This window comes from Plectropomus leopardus, chromosome 1 (genome assembly GCF_026936395.1).
Source record: "Plectropomus leopardus strain MGB_pleo_1.0 chromosome 1, ASM2693639v1, whole genome shotgun sequence".
NCBI classification, from domain to species: domain Eukaryota; kingdom Metazoa; phylum Chordata; class Actinopteri; order Perciformes; family Serranidae; genus Plectropomus; species Plectropomus leopardus.
In genome coordinates this window covers 42,831,521-42,849,366 of record NC_142176.1, presented here as the reverse complement: position 1 = coordinate 42,849,366, position 17,846 = coordinate 42,831,521, and the positions used below count along the sequence as shown (strand labels likewise).

At 39.3% G+C, this 17,846-nt stretch overlaps 1 protein-coding gene across 2 annotated transcripts in view; it reads left to right on the top strand.

Moving 5' to 3' along the window:
* adamts17 (ADAM metallopeptidase with thrombospondin type 1 motif, 17) overlaps positions 1 to 11,524 on the top strand; it is a 144,859-nt gene extending 133,335 nt beyond the window's left edge. For both annotated transcript variants that reach the window (XM_088081458.1, XM_042485175.2), the window contains 2 exons: positions 2,695 to 2,872; positions 8,188 to 11,524. In XM_088081458.1, the coding sequence (XP_087937584.1) occupies positions 2,695 to 2,872; positions 8,188 to 8,339 (330 nt within the window). In that variant the 3' untranslated portion in view covers positions 8,340 to 11,524. The remainder of the gene's footprint in view (positions 1 to 2,694; positions 2,873 to 8,187) is intronic.
* The last annotated feature ends 6,322 nt before the right edge of the window (positions 11,525 to 17,846 follow it).

Below are 17,846 nucleotides of genomic sequence, written 5' to 3'. Positions count from 1 at the left end.
AATTTCTTCTTTTGTTCTCTGTTCTCTGCCCCCGAGTCCTGTTGCTTTTTGGGGCCAATTTTTTTTTTCTCACTTGTTACCTTAGGGAGGGGATCAAATTTCAAAGCAAATGCACGCTGCTGCAAGACGCAATGACGCACGTGGCAAGACTCGTGACCGCGACACATGATTATTTTTTTAGCAAATATGTATAGTAAAGGCTTATCTTATTGCCTGTGTGCTTCAGTTTAACTTAAAATAATTCATCATTTAGGCCTATAATTATTATGATGATCGGCTCAGTTAGTGCCCCCTCGGCACCGTGGTGCCCTACGCACAGTGTGTGGTGTGCATGTACGTTGCGGCGGCACTGTCCAGATGGCTCCCACAAGGTCAGTCCATCCAGTGCAACAGCTTGATCTGGGATGTTAGGGGTCAACCCATGACTCTGTGAAGATGTGCGCAGAGCAGTCTCTGATTTCCCATTGCTGAGTAAGCCTGAATCGCATATCATCCACTTTATTCTCCTGCAACTGGACATTAGCCAGAAGAAGGCTTGGTAGAGCAACAGCTCCTGGTTTATGTCAGGTCAGCCTTGCCCTGATGCCGGCTCGCCTCCCTCTCTTTGTCCGGCGCTTTTGGTTTTGTTTCTCCCCTCTTGTCTGACTGGCAGTTCGGCATGTGCCACTGGTGGGCATCCTTTCGCGGTCTGCTGCATTCAGTCCAAAACCCATACAACTTTTCCAAATGTTGATAAGTGCTTCTTTATCGTCGAAAAGTTATGCTTAAGCAGAAGGGGTCATGATGTCAAAAAAATGTATAAATACAACAAAAAAGTAGCAAGGATTTGAGGAGCTACAGGCTGCTGCATCTACATGTGCTGCCATCGTCATAGCATAAGCCCAGTGTTTTAAGATAAAGTCTGTGTTTTCCATCTATGAGTGCACAACACTGGCATTTATGTAGAAATATTTCAATCTTCTGCATTTGACTGGGTGTACTGACACCTGCCTTTGGCTCCCATTGTCTTCTTATGTTGGATAAGCATCATTGGATATTTTTTCCTCCCCCTAAGTTTACTTTATTTAAACTGTATTCCTTACACCGTCAGTATTAAACTCTGTATGTGCCTATACTTATCTAAATTTCTGGAGACTATAGCTATATATCCAAATTCCAAAAAGTTGGGATGCTTTGTAAAACATAGATAAAAACTGAACACAATAATTTGTCATTTTTATAAAATCTGTTAAAAACAATAAAAAGACAATACATTCAAAATCATAAAGTTTATTTTTTATGTAAATATACACTTATTATGAATTTGATTCCTGCAGCATGTTTCAGGGAAGTTGGGATAGGGATAACAAAATACTTTGAAAGTTATTGAATGCTCAAAAGCATCACTTTTGAACACTCCTCAGGTTTACAGGTTATGTGGTGATTGAATGAAGTGTCACAATAAGGTATGATAGGGTATTTTCAAAAGGCTCAGTCCCTCACAAGGAATGATGGTCACTTTGTAAAAGAAATGTGTAGGCAAATACTTTCAGCAGTTTAAGAATATTTCACAACATCCATTTGTAAATAATTTTGGGATTTCGCAATGTAAAATTCTGGAGGAATCTTATGTACAGACAGATGGACAATCCGGAAACATAATTCCTGCGACCAGGGCTGTCGCTGGTGCAGAACCATAAAACAGCTCTTGAATGACTGTCTTAAACTATCAGTAAATTTTTAAAAATGATTTTTAATTATGCTGAACATTATTATTTGGTTTACATTTAATCAAAATGAGGCACCTTTCATTTGTAAAAGGGAAATGAAAGCCAACTGATTAATTTAGTTTCATAAAATATACTAAACTAAAATCAATGTGGAACTTAATAGTTAAAATAAGTATAACCAAACTTACAGTTATCAGTTGAAAAGAATGAAGGATTTGGAGTTCACAAAGATTTATTCAAAAACATAACAGAAAGTAAAAGTATTTTATAGCTAGAACACAAAAGGATGGATAACTGCATACAAGACCTTCTGTCTGTTAAACATGAACCTACTGTACATCAGCGTAACTGTGGCAAAGCCACTAACATTACCCAGCAGCCTAACCAACAACATGAGCCAGTACACCATTATCTTTATCTACTCAACCAACCTATAAACTTATCTTCATCTCTACACCAAATGGGTGGAATTTCAATTGAAAGTGGGTGGGGCTTAACCCTGAAGTGTGTTGGATCTAAAAAGATGTTATTTTAAGCCTGAAATAGATATTGGTTGATCAGAAATTGCTATACTTACTATTTCTTCAGAAATGAAATTCAGATATTTTTTGATTCTAAGAGACTGAACACTATGCTTACTGATTATACCTTTGAGAGTGAGACGTGAAGACTGATATTAATTATCAATGTATGTGTGCTCAGTTCAGATCTGGAGCCTAGCTTAGCATAAAGACTAAGAGCAGAGTCAAACAGCCAGCCTGGCTCTGTCTAAAGTTAAGAAAAAACTAAACTAAAACTAACACCTTTCATGATCACTTAATAACAAGCAGTATCTTAATCGTTCAACCTGTTCAAATACAGAAGTGTAATAATGACTTGATCGATTTACAATATTAATGTGAAATGAGAACCACCAGTGTTGACTTGAACACCCTCAGCCACAGAATGCGCAGTGAGATCTGACTCTTTTGATTGGCTGTTTCAGTGCTCATCATCCTGTGGGAAGGGACTGCAATCGCGAGTGGTCCAGTGTATGCACAAAGTGACTGGTCGTCATGGTAACGACTGTCCGGTGTCGCTGAGACCACCTACATACCGACCCTGTCACCAGGGTACTTGCAATGAGAAAATCAATGTGAACACCATCACCTCTCCCAGGCTAGGTGAGTTTTTTTTATTTTGTTCTACTGTGAGATTAAAAGTTTATGTCTGTCTGTTCATACACACAGCATGTACCTACTACAGTCTCAATCTGGGCTGAACCTGTTTTTTTCAGGGGCATCCAATACTCATCTAGAAACAGGTTAGTGATATGAAGTTACTTCAGTAAACAAACGGCACAATCAAGACTTGCCTTTCTATATTAAGTACAATAATCACCTTCAAATATGGTAAGTTTTACTCCAATTTTGACAACTCCCCACCCCCTATCTGTGGTTTATCCATGACATCACAGGTGATGTAAGTGAGAGCATAAAAGTATATTGATTATGGTAACTCAGGATTAATCAACAAATAACTTAAACAGTACTTGTCTTTGTAAAGAACCCTAGGAATGAGTCCTAAAACCTGGAAATCAGTCAGCATTTTAGCACCTCCAGCTCCCTAATTTCAGTCAATGGCTTTTATGAATGAGTTTTTGGTTTAGAAGCCTGAAATAAAGTCTGTGGTTAAAACAAGATGAAGAGATTTTCATGTTTTGTTCTACTACATAAAATATGTCAGTTAATACCCCACTGTGAACTTTGAAGCTTTCATGTTTCTTAAAAAGGCAGTTACTAACAAGTGACTAAATGAGACTACAGAACGTCATCACATCGAGCTGCACTGAACACGGCTTTGCAGCCTTGATTTAAGGGCAATGTGACTGTTGTGTAGTTAATTTATAGAATTAACTACACAACAGTTTTCAAATTTATTGATCAGGTGCACTGAAATAGTGCAAGATGATCAAGCAGATGAAAAGTTAAAATGAAAGAAAACACAATGTCAAGCATCTATCAACAGTAGAGAGGCAACCTATCCCATAAAACATGGAAGGAAAAGATAAAGAAGAGGCCTGATCAGAGAATAACCCATAACTGTATTAATGGGAGATCCTAACCTAGGTCTAAGACTTGCTGTGTGTCCCTATCATTTAAGAGCATCAACCCCATGACAGCACAGGAAAGATCGTTTCACCTTCCTCAGAAGTCTCGATGCCAGGGAAACGGTTCACTCTGGAAAGTTGCAGTGCAGCCTTTGTGATTCCTCCATCTCTCTCTCCATGAACAGCTGGATTATTTTCTGACACCTCATGTGGCTGAGATGAAATCACGATGATAGCTCGTTCAAAGTCTCTTTTTGTCTCACAGTCTCTCTCATGCAAAGTGCTCTGGTTTTAAATCGTCATTTAGAACACGCGTAGCACGGGCTGTTTCCAAAGTTCTGTCTTTCAAGGTAGATAAAGCAAAAGCCCAAAGAGCCAAAAGACCCAAAAAGACCCCAAAAGACCCAAGTCCTTCAACTTCACTGGGGTTATAACTCCTGTGAATAAAGAAGGGGTGGGGTGCTTGACTGTCAAAGCGGGAAAAATACACTCCTCCCTTCTATCACTTCTACTGTTTTAACTCTCTAGATTTTATTTCTTCCTGAAGTGTTGATAAAGTTCACTACAGGCCTTCAAATCTTCAATATTTGAAACCATGACGCTCTCCTCTGCTGATCGATACCAAACACTTACGAGAAAACCAAATAATTATTTGGCAGATCATTAATTAAGTAAAACAGTATTAACCACATTTAAAAAACATAATAAATATGTGTGAAAATAAGTAAATGTAAAACTACAGTGTCAAAACACTCTGATATAATTAAAGGTTGTTAAAGATCCTATTTGAGTAAAGGTATACAAGTACTAGCATCAAACTATAACAAAGTATGAAAGTACTTAATATGACCAAAGGTCTATCAACAAAACCTATAATTAGAAAATCACAAATTGCATGATTACAAAACAATATAGCATCTGCGCACAATAGTGTAAAGGAAGGATAATTAAGATACAGATAAAGGAGATGTATAGCAAAATGCAAGTCTGGACTAAGAGTCTTTCCATTCAGTGTGCAGCACGCTGCTGGCAGGGGGTTACGAAAGGTCACACCCCTCCACACACACACAGGCACAGCTTGTGTTTGTGCGTTTGGCCTCAAAGTCGGCAGGTAAGCAAAGTTCCAGTTCTGTAGGTATGAGACCTCCACACAACATTCAAAAGTACGTTTTACTTTGAATACAAAAATCTGTTAATGTGATCCTCTCTTACAGTCTGGAGATGTGCGGGCATGTCACCTGTTGGTTGTGGAACAAAGACATAAATTGTCTGTTTCTATGATGTAGGGATCTCCTGATGTCTCCTTGAGTCTTTGCAGGAGCTCAGTTGCCCCAAATGAGTCGTAAGTTAACTCAAACTGTCGGTCGGGCAATAAAATCTGTCAGTTCTGCTTACAAGAGTCGTAAGTTCAACACAGTAATTAGGTCCATTAGCTGACCCTGAGGTTCATCTAAGGAATCTCCAAAAGAAGTTTCGGTTTTGGGCAGGCATTTGAATATCTTCTTATTAAGAGTTGTCCTCATCATCCACTGCACTGACGTTGATCAGTAGGTTGTTCTCTGTGCACCACTCTGCAAGATGGTTTCCTCCCGGTATGAACTCTCATCATTGATGAGAGCCGCTGTGGCTTCATCTGTCCACACTTTAACAGTTTTAACTGTTGGTTTGAGCCTGTTTATCAGCTGACAATATGTCGGCAGAAGGAGCAGAGAAATATGATCTGACAGGCCAAAGTGAGGGCGTTGGAGGGCTTTGTAGCTGTCAGGAATATTTGTATACACGTGGTCCAGGATATTTCTTCCTCTGGTGGGGATCTGGACATGCTAGTGGAATTTAGGTAAGACAAATTTGAAGTCTGTTTGATTAACATCACCAGCTATTATGAAGACTCCATCCGGTTGCTTGGTGATGTTGCTGCTGATGGCATCATGCAATTCCTGCAGTGCGTTTTTTTGAATTTGCATCAGGGGGAATGTATACTTAGGTAATATCACACGAAAGGGAGTGATGTTGTGCTTGTATAATATCCTGGCTGTGATTCGGTCATAGGCATGAGGCTGCAGGCCGAGAGCTGTATATCATCACAGCCGTGATGATATACAGCTCAATGCACAACTTCAGGTGTGATGTTGCTTTTATACAACAGTTCTACAATTGTCTTTTATTTGTCAATAGTAACAAGCAACAACAGATTATGATTTGTTTTTTTAATTAATGATTATTTTGGCTCCGCCGACACAAATAGTTTTGCAACTGCTGGATGTGACAAGTGTTGCCTATCAACACATAATACATTTTCCTGCACGCTGCTTGCTAATCTGTGTTAGCTCGGTCTTCATGTTATATACAGAGCAGATGCTTACTATCATGAACATTTATCTCTGTGTTTTTAGTAAGTAGTAAAAAAGACTCTGTTAACAGACACTTTGGCAGCCTGTGCGATTCAGATGAGTTAGTTTGATCAGACAGTTTGTCGCTGCAGTGTGTGTCCACTCACTGCCGTGATCTCTGTCACCTCGAGTCCTGTATCAGACAGTGTGTGGGTTTGTCGGTGTCTCTCAGGCTGTGGATAGTGTCAGACGAGTGTGTCCCTGACTCACTGCACATCCTTGTAACATCTGTAACAGCTGGTTTACCCACAGTGAATGGTGGTTTACCAAAACCCGTCTGTCAAAGCTGCTCCCTCCTGGGCTTCCTCATAACTTTTAATAACTCCAATGCATGTACAGTCAGCTCAAAACACACTTCAAAATTCCTGTCCTTTCTTGCTCGCCCTCCACTCCTCTCTCTCTCTCTCTCTCTCTCTCTCTCTCTCTCTCTCGCCTCTCTTCTTCTTCTCTCCTCTGTCAACCTGACCAAATGACAGCTACATGAACAGTGCCAACTAGCTGTTTGAACCTATGCTTACACCATACTATAAACATGTCCCACTGTCACTCTTACACTAATTAACGGGTTTTGAACAGCTGTGAGGCGAAGTGATACATGCAGAGTTAAAAGTTAACAGTCCCAGTGATGTTGTACTCCTGTATCAGCACTCATGGAATGCCTCTCGACCAATCAAATTGCTTGGTCGGAACTAACTGTTGTATAAAGCAACATTAAAAACACTGATGAATTCTCTGGGCAGATAATATGGGCGACATCTTAGCACCAAAAACTCAACATCTGGTGAGCACACTCCATACCCTTTAACTGCGTTTGAGCACCAAGCATCATTTATATACACACAAAGCCCTCCTCCTCTCCTCGTACCGGAGTCCTGTGACCTGTCTGTTCTGAACAAAGTCTGCCCATCCAGTGCAACAGCTTGATCCGGGATGTTAGGGGTTAACCATGTCTCTGTGAATATATGTGCAGAGCAGTCTCTGATTTCCTGTTGCTGAGTGAGCCTCAATCACATCTCATCCATTTTATTCTCTGCGAGCGGACATCAGCCAGAAGAAGGCTTGGTAAAGGAATAGCTCTTGGTCCCAGGCAAGTCAGCCTCACCCTGATGCTGGCTCTCCTCCCTCTCTTTGTCTGGTGCATTCACTTTCGGTTCTCCCATCTGGTCTGACTGGCAGTTTGGTGTATGCCGTTTGTGCAGATCCTCTCGCAGTCTGATGCATTCAGTCCAAGACCCACACAACTTTTTCCGATGTTGATGAGTGCTTCTCCATCATCAGCAGAGGGGGCCATGGAGCTGACAGGAAAAATAGGAAAATATAGCAAAAGTGGAATTACACCATCCGGGTCAGTCATGGCCCAGAAAGACTTTTTCCAATTGACTTAAATTGGGAAAGAGACATCTGTAAATCAGTGGATAATTTTTTTGAAGCATCAAAACCCCCACAAATGACTCCTTCACTATCTAGATTTAAGCCATCCAGTTCGATAATGTTTGAAAAATCTGCTAGAGGCGCAAGACTAAATTTTATAGACCGCTATTTAAGCTAGTGAAGCACTAAACTGGATTTCAATCACTCCGCTGGCAGAAATTCCCTGCTCAGGTGCACTTGGCCATGCTCGGCAGCTGTAAGTCTCTAGTGCGCATCCTGGGTCCATAGATCCGGGTATTCTTTACCCGGAAAAAGGGCTTTTTTTACTTTATGTGCCAATAAGCAGTTCTCATAAGACTGAACTGGGACCTGCCTCCATGACTGAATCTAGACTTTCTTAATAGATCCATGAATTGTACAGATAGAGGTAGAGGAGTACAGATAAAAAGTGTACTAGCTCAAACCAAAAAGGAACAAACACGGTAAGACCTTTATACGGTGCTAACAGTGTTCTCACTGGGGCAAACCACCAGTGTTGATGATATATTTTGTTGTTTAGTTTGGAGGACTTTGAAACTGTAATGCAGTGCATTGACTTGCTGCCTCTCTCCTCCCCCCTGCCCTCCAGCTTCTCTGACCTACAAATGCATGGGGGACCAGTGGACGGTGTACTGTCGTGTGATCCGAGAGAAGAACCTCTGTCAGGACATGAGGTGGTACCAGCGCTGCTGTGAAACCTGTAGGGACTTTTATGCCAAGAGAATACTGCACAAGAGCTAATGACCAAATGCACCTACTTTTCCTCCATGTAATGCTCCTTTTTGTAAATGTTTTTAATATTGTTCAATGTTAAGACAAATAATGGTGAGAAAACAATTTCTATTATGGATGAACTGTTTGCATTAGAGAAGAAAATGGCAAGTACATGTACATGTTGAATGGGCTCATAAGCTTCTACATAAGATGAAGACTTGAAAATGTCCTATATTTCTTTTGCTGCACACCAAACAAAGAATTGCCTTTAAAATTCCAATCCAGATGGCTTGAAAATAAGGGCTTGATTTTGAAGTAGACTTTTTCTGTTAGCTATCTGTCAGATAACATGGGATTGTGAGTTAGCCAGAGCTTTCCCCTCTCTTATATTTCTTAATTATGCTCTCTATTGTATCTTCCACTCTGTTGTACTGTATTTTAGCTAAATGTTGCAAAAAAAAAGTAACTAGGTTTTTATATAAGTAAATTTCTGATACTTAAGTATTAATTAAGTATACTGTAATGGGTAAGTATTGATTGGGAGCCATGGTAAAATGCTGTTGCATTACAGTGAATGGACCTAGCTAATGACAGGAGACCCACTGATCCACAGGTCTGTTTGGTAGCCGTGGATAACTCATGTAGCAAAATATTGCGTAAGCATAAACATACACTAATGGTGCCTGGTTGTAGGCTTGGGTGGTAATTTTTTGTTTTACACTTTCATACCTTCCTGAAATTTCCCCCATTTCCTTTATTAAACAGATAAATATTACCACAGTCACTCTTTCACAGAACTATGACTAATGATAGTTTAATTGCCTTGTTACTTTTCTTTAAAACACACTTCAATCAAACTCGACAGAAACAATATGAAACTCACCAAAACCGTCTTAGTTTAAGTCTTGTTATTTGTTTAGTCAGTGAGTCCACTGCTCCAATCCCCAACTCTGGTTTGGTGGAAATAAACCTTCAGCAAGTTAGATCTGAAAATATAATGTTTTCCCCTGGAGTCTCTCTCTGTTAGCTAGCCAGTTGTTTACAGTCCTGTCATGTTATCCCCAATGCCAGTGGTCAGCATGTTTTCCAGTTCAGCTGCCTGGTCCACCAGTAGAGACTGCCCTCTAGTGGCATGTCATGTGCACTACATACAATACATCCTCAATACAGCCTCTCCTTATGAGTTTGATAGAAAGATGAGTTTCTGTATTTTTGACTGTTTTGAAAATCATCAGGATCTATACCCAGATATACTGTAAAACCATAATACCGCCCAAGCCTACATGGTTGTTTTGTTTTTATCAGATGCAGTCCAATTGTTTTTACTGTCTATTCTAAGATATGAGTAAATTCACCACTAAGATAAACTGTGCAAAATCTTGTTTTGCAGTTTTAGTTGTTAGTCCTGTGAGTGAGGATCAGTATGAACAGAAAACCACACAGCATGAGCAGTAAGAACTAAAACCTTTACTAGCTATTTCAGTGCTTGTTGTTATCCTTACCATAGACATGGTAAAGCTTAATTTAATCTGGCAATTGCTGTGCCCCCTCAAGCCACGAAGAAGTGCATTGTCACTGAGGCCTCAAGGGGTGGCTGTTGTGATCCTGTTAGTTAGCCAGACCAACCACAGCAGTTAGACATTCTGACTTCATTTGAAGCATAGGCCTTTCGCCTGTAGACATGAGCCCCTAGTCAGTGCACATTGACTTGAATTAAGTTCATATCAAAATTCAGTTATCTCATTAAAACCTTTTCATTCCTGGATTTTTACACAAGATATTTTTTGCTCCCTTTACATTTCACCATCATGCCTCACTACTTGTTAATCTAGGTCCAGAGTGTGGTTAATGGAGCTGAAGTTGTTTGGTAGCTGACAAGAACAACAGAGGAGAAAGAACTTTTGCACTTTAGTCATAACAATAACAGTTAAGCAAGCTAATAACTATCCATTTTCTAATTCATAAAAAAACATATTTGATCAACACAGTGATCCTAACAATAAATCTATGTAAAAACCACCAGGGCTGTACCCATTTCAGAATTATGCCAGTCAAATTGGATTTGGCTGTTGAATATGATATTCAACAATTTGTTTTATTTTCCAAGGTTTAAAGTTTAAAACGTGCTCTGTGGGACGTTCAGTGCGACAGCGGCATTCATGTCAGATAGTAAACAAGTTAACGGCGCTAACAACAGGCAGTAAATGTGCAACATTTTTTGCAGACATTAGATATCAAAAAAAGCCAGAGACTGTCAGATTAAGTTTTTGTGAGCTATAAATTTACCGCTTCTAAGCAGGTTTCTCCTCTCTCCTCCTCTGTGGCGCTGCCTGCATGTCTGCATCTCCTTGTATCAAAGGGTAGTGTGAAAGTCAAGAACACCCACTCTGCAGCAAAATCTTGGGACCAAAACATCCCCAGAAGTACACTTCATGGAAAAAAATGACTGCTTGACTTGAGACAGTCTCAGTCAATTGACAGTCTCAGACTGATGATTTGAGTCTCTGACTTTTAAGGGACAGCCCTACTAACCACTACAGACAATACAGAAGCAACAGCATTGCTCAAAATAAAAATCGTGCAATGGTCAGACATTGAATACTTAACATCAGCACAAAATATGTCACCAGCAGCTGCTGTTCAAACATGTCATCACTCTGTCAACCCTTTCAGTTGGTCATGGAGCTCACATGCAGCTGTTATTGTGTGTTAACAATACAGGCCTTAGTCTTTTTCCAAGGTATTGAATGGTGCTATATTACGACCTGTTTCACGATTGTGGAATTCAGCTCAGTCATTGTTAACAGTTATCTGTTTTTGTATGTTGTAGGATTATTTAATATTATTGCCTATGAGTCTCTTTTTTGCCAATGTAGTGCAAGTTACTTAATTTTTCTGGTACTGTACTTTTTTTGTTGCACATACAGAATGTTTGGTACATGAATTGCCACTACTTGTATTTTATGGTGCTGATTTGGAACTGAGTAAATAATCTGTTCATACAGCCATTAAATCATTTAACTGTTATTCTGTGCAGTCACATTATATTTGTACTCTCATCCACTTTGTTTCCAATATTCATCACACCACTCTGCTCAAATTCTATTCTATTTCTATTTCTACTGTAAAGTGATTCTCTTTCTTTTTTTGTTATGTAATAAAAGATGTAATTTTACATGAAAAAACAAACCATTAAAACAGAATGCAGACTGCTCTGCTCTTCCTGTCCTCACAGCACCCTACCATACACTGAGTAGTGCAACCAATTAGATGCAGAACAAATCACTTTAAGGTGTTTTCAAACATATAAGGACATAAAAACCCTCTTTTTAAAAAACCCTCTTGGATCAGCCAGGAAATGCATCATCATAAAGCCAAAAACAGGGCTGTTTTTCTAAGATCTTTTTAGAGATATGTGGTTCTCATACAACAGCCATGCTACAAACTCATGATCTTATAGAAAATGATGCATAGAGTTCCCCAGGGATGACGGTTTTCTGTATGCCAACCTGGGAAGCATTAAGAGTCAGCCATCCTATTACATGACGTTTGCACTGAATGGTTTAAGCCAAAACAAGAGGAGTGTCCAAACATGATAAATAATCTTGACTGCCTAAAGCTCTGTCTGGTGTTGATTTATTGAGTGGTTTACTCTTAGAGAGCAATCTGTATTTCAGACTGTATCATTTTGTCATCCTCTCTGTATCTCCATCCATCACCCTCTCAATCAGCCTCTGCCTCTCTCTCTCTCTTTCAGTTTCTCAAGTTTTTCCGTAACCATCTCTATCTTTCATTTTTTATTTTCTGTCAAATTTCGCCTGATAGGCAATTTACCTCCAGTTCTTGATTGCTCAGAATTTGAGGTAATTCCCACAAGGAATTGATAACAAATCCTCACTGTCTGGATGAAGTATTGCTGTCCAGGAACAAAGATTAAGTCTTATTGTCAGCCCACCCACCACAATGTTTCTGTTGGTTTCTGAAATTGCTTCAAAGTGGTAGCAATCTACAACATATACTTAACAGCAGATACAGCTGGAGGGGTAGAAAAGAAATAGAAACAAACTGAATAAAGAACAGCAAGAAAGCCAAAATAAACGGTGGTAGAGCACTGCCGAATCCACAAATCAACATTAGTAACCCATTAAAAGATGGAGCAGCCTGTCCTCATCCCAAACTTGTAAAATAGCACCGCTTTGTTACTGCTTTTGGCATAAGAGCCCAACAGCAAAAGCAACCTTTCGCGTGCACAGAAACACTGCTGGACAGCGTCACATGAAAATGCAGCCGGACAGAATCAGGTGCGGTGTTGTTATACACTCGTGGACGGCCAGATGACACCTGTCATGTTCACCCAATATGCACACGGGTGGTGTCACTTGAGAATAGGTCTAACATACCAGGACTTTGATGCGGGAGGTTGGTGTTTGCTTCCAGTTTGAATGTGACTTTTTTTTTTTACTATACCTACCCATGTGTCTCCTTCCCCTCAACTAGCATTTGACAATAGAGAAGTTACTGCCACCTATTGGGTGTTCAGAGGACATTGTGGAGCACTGGTAACAATACAGTTGAAAAGTGGGCATTAAGGAGTTCTCCGGGGGTGGTTTAGACATACATGCACATTTGCACAATTTTATAACTTGCCTTATCACCATTAGCTGAAGCTTTTTTTGGATGAGCCTTTTCTCCCTGAAGATGAAGCTTGCATGTAGCTTTCATCATTTACATTGGAATTGTATGCTCTGGTCCATCAGGCATGCACCACAAAGAGGAAATATATCTCACCTTTGAGCGTGGCGCGCTGGAAAACTGCGAGCGACTGTGCTCTAAAGACAGAAACAGACAAAGTGGACTGGGGAGAGGGATTGTGGGACCTCAGTGTTTTTGTATAGCAAGTCACCTCTCCCTGCTTTTTGTTAGATCTAAACAGCCAAAAAAGAATTGGGGATGCAGTGTTTGTCAGCTACACCCCAAAGCTCTGGAACACACTATGGAAATCAGAGAAGCCACTGTTGTTACTGAAAACGTATCTTTTCAATTTAGCCTTTAATTAGCTCTAACTTAGCTGCTTTGCATTCTGCTTTGCACTTACATACTGCTGCATATCTTTAGATGTTGTACTTTCCTTAATTTTATGCATTTTATATACTCTACTTTTATGTTTATTTTTATTAATATGTCAGTGGGTTTTATTCTATTTATTTTATTTTCCATTTTATGTTATGCATTCTGTGCATTCAGTTGTTATCCTTATTTTATCTTATTTTTACTGGTTTTATCAAGTGGGTTTCATCCATGTAAAGATGCATTCTATGTATTCTGTTCTGATCTTATTTTATTTTTACATGCAGGTTTTATTATGTCTTTTTTGTCTTGTCTTTATGTGTTTTGTTGTGAAGCACTTTGTGCATGTACTTCCTTTCTTGTAAAGCATGTTATTATTATTATTATTATTATTATTATTATTATTATTATTATTATTATTATAGTTTCAGTCCCAATTTGATCTCTGTGTCTGTCAGACAGTCTGAAGGGGAAACAAGAGCACAGAGCAACTACATAATGCACAGCTGACTAAAGGACCACTTCTTTTTTTTCTTAAAATATTACGGTTTTATTCTCGACTTGTCAGAGAACACAAGTATGTGGGAATTTGGGTAATATGCAGAAAGTTTTGAACATGATCAGAAATCTTGCTAAAACACATATGAACTAAAGTTCAGGGATTTATAGATCAATTATAATAAATGAATGTGTCGCTGACATGAATAGGTGCCGCGTGTGCATTTAAAGAGTTTACTTCTTCAATCAAAAGACACAAAGGAGGACTGAGGAGTAAATCATCCCTGCATGTGCGCTGACTCAGCAGAGATCACATTAAATTATAAAAGTTGATCTACAGGAAAATAAATATTTGAACATTTCTGCATTATATCCATTACATTTTGAATTGTCAGTTGGCACCGTTTTTTTTCTTTGCATAAAGAAGACATTTTCACCATAAACTGGGGTTTCGAAATACACCAGAATGCAGAAAATGAATTGCAGAACACCCCAAATTTCCTGGGAGAGGACCCCCTGAACCACCACTTTGTATGTTTAGGTGGGATATTCTTTCATGTTTCTGTTAACATGTTTGTGTCCATTTACAGTTTTATTTTGAAATGTGATCTCATTATGTTTAGTGCAACTTTTACTTCCTGAGTTTTCCCACCACTCAGCTCTGTGTAGTCAGTAATCAGGCCTTCTGTATTTAAAGCCCAGTGTTCCCTCTGTTCATTTGACAGATGGCCATTGTCTCCATAGTGTCTTCATGTTCTTCAGCCTTTTCCTTGTGTTTGCTTTCCTGTTTTTTGACTGCTTAGATTTGTGGGCTTTGTTTCTTGTGTGATTTCTCTAAGTGGATTTTTCTGCCTTTATGCTAGCCTGCACATGTATGATTGCTGATGACCAAAGTAAAGATTTGGATTTCATAAAATGTTCATAGTAGTTGGTCCCAGGTGTTGGTGGCTGAGTGGATAATGCAGGTGCCCCATGAATCAACACAGTGTCCTTGCTGCAGCAGTCTGGGGTTTGACTGTCTCTCAAGGCCCTTTACTGCATGTTGTCCCCTCTCTCTCTCTCTCTCTCTCTCCCCTTCCACGCTATTGATCTGTCCTATCTAATAAAGGCTAAAATGCCCAAAAAAACAATCCCCCATAGTGTTTGGTGCTTTTCTCTGCATCTGAGGCCCAGTTTTGTACTAAATCATTACAGAAAGATACAGTAGCTTGCGTAGCCTTCTGCTTCCTTCCAGTAGACACCAGTGCCAAATCACCACTTTCTGACTGGCTGCTTTTTGTGATCATAAAATTTGACCTAAAGATTAAAGATAACATTTTTAAATATTCCTTGCATTACTGTAAGATTCAAAATATAAGCAATACCAGAAACATAGCTAGTATTTATGGGGCTTTTGGGCTTCCTTAAATATTATTGAAAATGCTATTCAAGTTGATAAATCAAATCAGCTTTTTGGCATTCAATGACATGCTTTTGTTAATTATATAACACAGAATGATCATTAACAATGTTCTGTGAAGACACTTTTCCTACTCCTCAACAGATGGAGGACAGTAAGGGACCTGGATAATGTATAGGGGGGGGGTGCTGGCCCAAAACATGTTGAGAATCACTTCCCTAAACCTAACCATCTGTGACTTATAGTGCCTAAAACAAACCATCAGTACCAGCATGTGTATTTGTGACATCCTGGTTGTGTCCCATTTGCTATTGTTGCCCAAAAATAACCACATGTAGCAAGTTGTTATGACATTTTCTCTTAGTACAGCTGAAAGTTTGCCTGGAGTCAAAACTGAGGAATGTCACAGTGTCCAACCTGTGACAGCTTCATTGAGAGCAGACGTGGGCATTACACGATGGTTCTGCCTGGCCGGGGAGGAAACCCCACAATTGTGCATGTGAAACCTATAACCTATAAATAAATAAAATTATATAATGTAAATTGGCTTTTATTTTGAAATGCTTGTCTGTCATGAGTTTGCTTCTTCCTGTGTCACAAGTAGTGTCAGCTGCTTTGACATCCCACTGAGGTACATCAGTTTGTGTAAGCATACCAGAGTTTTGTTTTGTTTGTGCATCACAAACGCTATTTCAAGACACCTGCTGCTCAAAATGGGTATTAAAAAAAAGAATAAGGTCCATCACGAACATAGAGTGTTTAATAAGTCATTGACTGCTGCATATTTTTTCATGGATGTTGGCAGTATAGCAGCGTGCTTAACTTGCAACGAACATGCTGCTGTATTAAAAGACTATAACTTGAGACAAAATATAGAAAATATAGAAATATGTCGGAAGTAGCAATGATAAAATCAGTGAAACCAGGAATGCTCACAGTCTCCTCTCCTTATACATACGACGTGGACACTATCCCAAGTGATGAGAAACTTGAACTCACAGGCTTGCAGTCTGATGCACTGCTTGCACAGTGCTTCAAATCAGTGACATTACTGATATTTCACTCGTCTTTTAAAGAGGAGAGCTTCCCACACATGAGAAGACTAGCTCAAAGGATGCTCTCACATTATTTTGTTAGGCTTGTTCTCCCCCATTTTTATTTTAATTTCTTTTTTGTTTTACTTTTATTATACAAAGTGACAAACAAATTAATGTTTTGGAGAAATTGTAAAATAAGTAACATGCATGTGCGTTTAGGCCAGGAGATGGTGCACTGTTTAGGATTTTTTTCCCCCCATCAGGTTAAATCTTGCTTTTATGGACCTCCAGTGTATCCTTGGATCTTTTGGCATGCTGATATATATATATATATATATACGTATTAGTTTATTTTAAATGGATCTGTTTTAACTCCAAACAGTCAGTCCTGTACACTAGCTTAAATACTCTTGCATATAGTTGTCTTAATAAGATGTTGTTATGAGTGATTTTAACTATATGTGCTGAGTAATAAGTGCACAGTATGTATTCTATTATTTAATCTAGTGATGAAATTAGAGGTTATGGCATGACAAAATTTCTTTGGCCACCAGCAAAAATCTGGGCTTCTCATGTGGTCCAAGAAAAATATTTGCCAACCCCTGATCTAGAGTGAAGCATGAATGTGCTTAGCAGAATTTATGTCGATCTTTTGATGACTTGGATATTTCTTTTGTAGAAGGGCACCAAAATAGTGTCAAAAGAATGTCCAGTCGTACTCTATACCAAAGTGTTGGGCTGGTGAATGCATTACAAGCTGACACTGTCATCCCTGCAGAGCAAAAATAACTTTTGTTTGAACTGAAGAAACTCCATTTTCCAAGTCACACCTTTAGAATATAACTGTTCCCAGTTTGAAGAATTTTACATGTGATTACTTGAGATAATGTGTAATGTCTGTAAGAGATCATTTCTGATGAATGATCAGAGAGAAACCTGACAGTTCCTCCACCTGTCAGTCAAATAGAAATGATCCTAACAGGTGATCACAGGACAAACAAGAAAAAATGTGTGTGATTAGTGATGGATCTGCAGCACACATAAGTAGGTGTCCCAAGTTTACAAACACACACACACAGCCAAGCAAAAATGGATTAAGTCAGCATGTTGTCCTTTGCATTACTGATGACTGCTAACAGGTAAGTAGAAATTAAGGGTGGATACGAGATGAGCACAGTGATGTAGAATGTGATGATGCTGCACAACCTGCAAAAAACAGAGGGCTCCAAATCTCAATCACTAAAACATCGGCAAGGTGTCAAGAAAAATATTGCACCTCTCCCCATTCCAAACTCGCACAATAGCACCACTTTGATGGTTCTTTTGGTGTAATTTTGCAATGCCAAAAGGCACCTTTTGCGGTGCACATGTCATGCCGCTGGATGGTCTCAGGTTAGAACATGGCCGGACAGAACTGATCATGGTGTTATTATACGCCAGTGGACAGCACTTGTGCACAGGCAGCATCACGTCAAAACATGGCCATATGGAACCTTTTGTGTCCACATAAAATGCAGCAGGATGGCATCAGGT